At 38.2% G+C, this 7,344-nt stretch overlaps 1 protein-coding gene across 1 annotated transcript in view; it reads left to right on the top strand.

Moving 5' to 3' along the window:
- The window catches only part of LOC106881592 (uncharacterized), a 158,543-nt gene that overhangs the window by 103,622 nt on the left and 47,577 nt on the right, over positions 1-7,344 (top strand). The window contains exons 55-56 of the mRNA XM_052977128.1: positions 915-950; positions 5,241-5,503. Coding sequence (XP_052833088.1) covers positions 915-950; positions 5,241-5,503 — 299 coding nt within the window. The remainder of the gene's footprint in view (positions 1-914; positions 951-5,240; positions 5,504-7,344) is intronic.

The raw sequence follows: 7,344 nt of genomic DNA, 5'->3' as shown, positions 1-7,344 counted from the left end.
CCTGGAGGACTATGGTAAATAATAGGGGGCTGAGGACGGAACCTTGGTGGACCCCTACCTCTACCCGGAATTCATTGCTGTACTCATATATATATATATGTATGTGTGTGTATATGTTTGTGTGTCTGTGTTTGTTCCCCCAACATCGCTTGACAACCGATGCTGGTGTGTTTACGCCCCCGTAACTTAGTGGTTCAGCAAAAGAGACCGATAGAATAAGTACTAGGCTTCCAAAGAATAAGTCCTGGGGTCGATTTGCTCGACTAAAGGTGGTGCTCCAGTATGGCCACAGTCAAATGACTGAAACAAGTAAAAGAGTAAAAAGAGTGTATCTAGCCAAAAGTATAGTTATAATCTTGTGCATGTGCATAACTCAAAATCCTGGCATGCTAGAACAATTCTAAGTGCAGAATCAGAATCAACATTCCCGATTTAGTCTAAAACACATGCTTTTACTCCAGTAACAAAATCTTTGTTCTTCAGTGTTATAAATGAGTGTAAATAGAAAAAGCTTCTTTTCCCTCCATAATTTTCTGAGACATATATTTAGATAGTGGACAACAAAACAATAATTACTGTTTAGTTTATGTTTACAATACACACTCCTAACATTTTGTTTTACAAATTTAGAAACATCATCATCATCGTCGTTTAACGTCCGCTTTCCATGCTAGCATGGGTTGGACGATTTGACTGAGGACTGGTGAAACCAGATGGCTACACCAGGCTCCAATCTGATTTGGCAGAGTTTCTACAGCTGGATGCCCTTCCTAACGTCTCTAAATAATTATGAATTTTTGTTAATCCTTAATTAATTTAATCAAATTGCCTCTAATGACACATTGAAGAATTGTATTAATTATTAACAATGAAAAAACAATATATGATACAAATAAATTCCCACTTTGTTGTAGGACCAAGTGTATCTGCAGCAGGTGTTACTCCATCAGGTAAGTACAATTCTACTGTGTGTTTAGTCATTATTATGAAAGTATTACTGAATGTAGTTTGTTATTGTGTGATAGAACTTTTAGCTTATAGGTGCAGGAGTGGCTGTGTGGTAAGTAGCTTGCTTACGAACCCACTTTTTAAGAATTATATCTAATTACAAGCAGAAGGACCCAAGTTTCACTTGGGAGTAATGTTTTTAGAAACATTACATCTACAAATGAAACATTATTATTTGCACTGCTTACAGGGCGACATGAAATGACTTTTAGTAGAAAGTGGGCTATACATCTTTAGATTGTATACCTGACTTTCTACTATAAAATTAAAGAAATAGACGGAACGCTGAACTCCAGACTAAACAACTCAAACAACATTTATTTAGGTGGTAAAACATACATATCTTTAGTTATACATCTTTAGAGGTGAGAATAACGAGCTGTCGAGTATAAGACCGAAAGATGTAGGGACAGCTTTTAAACACACGTCCATGCTCAATCGCTGGCCAGCGAGAAAGAGAATGAATTGAGCGGGAAACGCTTGCTTTATTAATTCTACGCATGCGCAGGCGTTACTACAGACCATTTGCATATTTGTTCTCAACACATCCAGGCAGGTTCAGACAGAGAGCATGCTGCTCACTGTAGCATGTATCATAGAAGAATGATTTCCCCCATTTATAACAACAACAACAACATGTTCAACATACTCAGCTTGTTTTTGCATGGGGCCCTGGGACACCAGAGTTTCAACACGTTGTGTGTCATGAAAGGGAGAATTATTTTTCTGACAATATATTTTGCTTCCAAACTTATCTGGACCTTTTAAGAATAAATATGCATATAATCAATGCTACAGTTGGAAGAATTACAACATATTTTGTGGATGAAATATGAGGTGTAACATTTTGCTAAAATGAAGAGAAGAAAAGTAGATGAAAATGGTATTTTTAGATAAGAAAGGAACACAGATTGCTAACTACATCAAAACACATTATGATATTAAAACAGGACACGATGTCAAGAGATTTAATCAAAAATATTTACTGATAGTTTGTTGTGGGTATGTTATATAGAAACATATTTAATTTAATATCTTGAATCGACCACAGATTGAAAAATATGGCTTTTATATATTATTAATCATCTATTTTTACATAATTTTTTTCTACGGTATATAAATATACATTTGAAGTATTGAAGTTTTGTGTAATTATTTGCTGAGAAAACCAGTGTTTAATACTTATAAAATCTCACTCTTTTATTATAGCAACCAAATATTGAAATATAATTTTGAAGGAATACATTTAAACCTTTTATGTGCTTCCATATTTATCCCCTATTATTTAATGAAATCTTCTATAGTATATCACTTTACATTAAAGGAATTTATATTTTGTGAAAACCAGTTTATAATACATATATAACTCTCTACTCTTTTACTTGTTTCAGTCTTTTGACTGTGGCCATGCTGGAGCACCGCCTTTAGTCGAACAAATCGACCCCAGGACTTATTCTGTGTAAGCCTAGTACTTATTCTATCGGTCTATTTTGCCGAACCGCTAAGTCACGGGGACGGAAACACACCATCATCGGTTGTCAAGCGATGGTGGGGCGACAAACACAGACACACAAACACATACATATATATATATATATATATATACGACAGGCTTCTTTCGGTTTCCGTCTACCAAATCCACTCACAAGGCTTTGGTTGGCCCGAGGCTATAGTAGAAGACACTTGCCCAAGGTGCCATGCAGTGGGACTGAACCCAGAGCCATGTGGTTGGTAAGCAAGCTACTTACCACACAGCCACTCCGTCATGTTTTTTTTTTACAATTGCAACTAGCTCTTCAAATTTATCCACAGCTATATATATTTAACACTAATTTTACTGTATGTTTAACTTAATAATCTTTTCTACTTTAGGCATAAGGCCTGAAATTTTGGGGGAAGGGGAAAGTCGATTAGAACGACTCAGTACTCAACTGGTACTTATTTTATTAACCCTGATGTATACATCAGTACAGTCCTTCCTGTAGACAGCATTGTAAATAGTCTTTGCAATTATAGCATGCCCTAGGGGCAGGTAGTAGTATCTCGTAGATACTTTTGAGCAGTTGCTGATGGCATGGCTGATATCTTCCTTACTGGTGCAGTTGAGCCGATATTTTTTTTCACAACGTAGAGGTTTGGTTGTATCTTTGTACCTCTTGTTTATCAAGTATTTAGTAGCTATCTTCTGTTCCTTGGTAGAGAATGCATATATGGGAGAATGTACGAAAAAAAACAACAACAGACGAGGACAGGTGGTGTAAACAACAAAAGGATGTATTAGTTTGATACTCGGGAATACAGAAAGTCTTTAACGTTTCGAGCTACGCTCTTCAACAGAAAGAATACGGAGAAAACAAGGAGAAAAACACGGAGAAAAAAAAATTGAATAGTGCCTGGTCAACGATCTATCATGGCTTCTGCGGACAGGAAGTTTAGAAAGTTTAGAAAGTTCACACAGGAGAGCTAAGAAAAGGGGGAGATAACAAAGGGGGAAGAAAGAACGGTGACCGAAGAACGAGGAGCTGTGTGTGTGTGTGTGTGTGAGAGAGAGAGAGAATGCTGGTGATCTTGACATATGCATGTGTGAAAATGGGGAGGGGAGAAAGGAATTGGTCAGTTGTAGTGTGTGCGTGGTGTGATGCATATGCTTCTAGGTGGTTATGTAATGTATCTACCGCAGGTCCAGGAAAGGCTACTCTTCTTGTCAATGCTGCTGTTGCCCTCTAGCTCACAGGATATTCATTGCGTTTTCTTGGTATTATGCCTGCTTGCTTCTCCTCCAAGCTTGTTTAGGTAGGTCAGTCCAGCTTACTTTAAGTTGCAAGAAACAGTTGTGTCTTCACAGCAATTCTTCTCCAAACGTGAAGATGTTGTTGCTCTGAATTTTGAGTATGTGTGGAATGTACTCCTTTCTTTCTTTACTGTTTAGCAGATGTTGTCTGAGTGATACAATGCGACATTCAAATGACTGATCCCATGCTTCTACATCCATCATTTTGCCTCACATAAATCCTATCGATATCATTATGATTGTGAAAGTTGCCAGTTAGTGGTCAGTACTTTTCTGGTTTTGATCTTCAGGCTGTGTATCTCATCGAGTGTCCAGTCCCAATATTCAAAATATTGGTACTAGCGCTGGTATTGCAAATGCATTGTGAGATATGGTTTTGTTAAATGCAAACAGCTCTGAGTTCCACATTTTCCGGAGTCTACAGAAGTACTCTATTGTTACTCTGGCTTTAGTCACAGCACCGTGGAGGTGCAATGGCCCAGTGGTTAGGGCAGCAGACTCGCGGTCATAGGATCGAGATTTCAATTCCCAGACCGGGCGTTGTGAGTGTTTATTGAGCGAAAACACCTAAAGCTCCACAAGGCTGCGACAGGGGATGGTGGCGAACCCTGCTGTACTCTTTCACCACAACTTTCTCTCACTCTTTCTTCCTGTTTCTGTTGTGCCTGTAATTCAAAGAGTCAGCCTTGTTACACTGTGTCACGCTGAATATCCCCTAGAACTACGTTAAGGGTACACGTGTCTGTGGAGTGCTCAGCCACTTGCACGTTAATTTCACGAGCAGGCTGTTCCGTTGATCGGATCAACTGGAACCCTCGTCGTCGTAAGCGACGGAGTGCCAACAACAAGTCACAGCACCAATGTAAACAACATTCTCATCGAAACCAAAGTAATTGTAGCTTTCATCATTAGAGATAGGGGAGATGGACAAGCCATAGATGTGCATGTTCTCTGGCTAGTCAACAATCTTTCCTCACTTGACTATCACGTACGAGTAGTTGACTGTAACGTCAGTTGACTGTAACGTCAGTTGACTGTAACGGCAGTTGGTTATCACGTATCACCCAAACTCCCTTCCTGTATTTCGTGAGAACCTTGTGACTAGTTCTAATTGTCTCTTGATGTTGGTCACATTACTGGAATAGAAATTTAGATCATCAACAAAATATGTGTTGGTGCCATTACTTAGGGGGCTATAGTTTTCATTTGTTGTACTTACCATTTTATTTCTATTACCTTTCAGAAAACATGAATCTTATTAACTCACTTTTCTCCCCTACAAATCTTGTATTTATCAAATATGATTTTACTAATGTCTCTACTAAATACAGCAGTGAACCACACCATGCCATTGAGCCAAAGAATTTGGCTGCTATTGCGATTTTTCAAAATGACTTTTAAATGTGATATTTTAATAAATCTCTTTTAATTCTTGTTTTAGTTGAAAACTGCAAATTTATGGATGGAATGACAAAAGGGAAATTTATCCCAGATTCTGATATCTTCATATCCACCAAGGAATCTCCAGAAGTGCTACGGCCATTTGGAACAGGTTTGAAAATAAAGCCATCTGCTTCATCAAAAGTTGGAGTTAAAATTGATAACAACATTTTGAAATATGGAGCAGCAGTTATTTTACAGAAGCATAAAAATGTAGCTACGTTTACCATAAGTTTTCAGAAAAATCATTCAAATGTAATTAGGGTAAGTGACATAAATATTTACTTTTATATTAATTTAATCATTTAACATTTAGATTTTTCTGTCAAGCATAAAACTTATTCATTCAAATTATTTTAAATTAATTATGCATTATCTTTTGACCTTGAGATTTTGATGGTGTGATTGTTTATTTTGAGAATGACATTGTAGGATAAGTGTGAGAAGCCGGATCTATTTTGGCCAGATATGGCCAGTTTAAATGCTTAATTGTTAAATGGGGATAGGTACAAATGTTGGTTAAGAGGAAAACTAAATTATTTTCAGCAGATTATCTCTATTTTTTTTTTTGTAACTTCTAACAGATTTTTAATGTTTTTCTTCAAGAAAAAATTCTATCAGACACAAGAGAGATTTTAAAAATGCAAATAACTGTCATATATTTGTTATTTATACTAAAAATTACAATTAGGGAACAAAAAAAAAATATTTTGAGTTTTTAGACTGGACTGCCATGTATGAAATGTCTTACTCCTCTCACTTATTTTTATGAGTTACTTTCATTTTCTTATCTATCATCATCATCATCGTTTAACGTCCGCTTTCCATGCTAGCATGGGTTGGACGATTTGACTGAGGACTGGTGAACCAAATGGCTACACCAGGCTCCAATCTGATTTGGCAGAGTTTCTACAGCTGGATGCCCTTCCTAACGCCAACCACTCCGAGAGTGTAGTGGGTGCTTTTACGTGCCACCGGCACGATGGCGAGTCGGGAGGTACTGGCAACGGCCACGCTCGAAATGGTGTATTTTACGTGCCACCTGCACAGGAGCCAGTCTAGCTGTACTGGCAACGAACTCGCTTGAATGCCTTTTCACGTGCCATCTAGCACAAGTGCCAGGAAGGCGACGTTGGTAACGATCATGCTCAAATGGTGCTATTTACATGCCACCAGCACGAAAGCCAGACAGCTGCTCTGTCAACAATCACGCTCGGACGGTGCTCTTGGCAACGATCATTGTCTTCCTGTCTGTCTGTTCCCTATGCATTCTCAAACAGCTCCACTGAATCAAATCAAATTTTACAAGGTACTAGTATTACACCCCGCGAGTGTCAACATGTAATGTTTACTAACATTTGGATTGAAACAACATAACATTTTCTCAAAAATAAGCTTTCTGTTGTCAACTATAGTAACGGACATTTTATACTATGACATCGATGATATCACATTTTGTACAAGATAGTAAAGGACATTTTATACCACCACGACACATCTCTATCATTCTCTCTTCATCCTGTCTACCATTCTGTCTAGCATTTACCGTTGTAACGATGTCTGATACCAAAAATCTTTTTACAGCTACTTTCGTTGTTTACAGTCTTCTGTACCGGTATATTTGTGTACACCAATACATAGACAAAATGTTAGAATGGCTGAAGGGTCAAACAAAAACAATGTACTGGTGTCTTAGTGTATCAGTAAATAACCATGTAACAATTCCAATGTTTACAATCTTCTGTACTGGTGTATCTGTGTATCAGTAAATAACCATGGGTTGTTGTTGTTGTTGTTGTTGTTGGCACTCCGTCGCTTACGACGTCGAGGGTTACAGTTGATCCGAACAACGGAACAGCTTGCTCATGAAATTAACGTGCAAGTGGCTGAGCACTCCACAGACACGTGTACCCTTAACGTAATTCTCGGGGAGATTCAGCGTGACACAGTGTGACAAGGCTGACCCCTTTAAATTACAGGCACAACAGAAACAGGAAGGAAGAGTGAGAGAAAGTTGTGGTGAAAGAGTACAGCAGGGTTCGCCACCATCCCCTGCCGGAGCTTCGTGGAGCTTTAGGTGTTTTCACTCAATAAACACTCACAAC

The sequence above is a fragment of the Octopus bimaculoides genome, chromosome 27 (genome assembly GCF_001194135.2).
Source record: "Octopus bimaculoides isolate UCB-OBI-ISO-001 chromosome 27, ASM119413v2, whole genome shotgun sequence".
NCBI lineage: Eukaryota > Metazoa > Mollusca > Cephalopoda > Octopoda > Octopodidae > Octopus > Octopus bimaculoides.
This window is presented reverse-complemented; position numbering and strand designations above follow the sequence as displayed.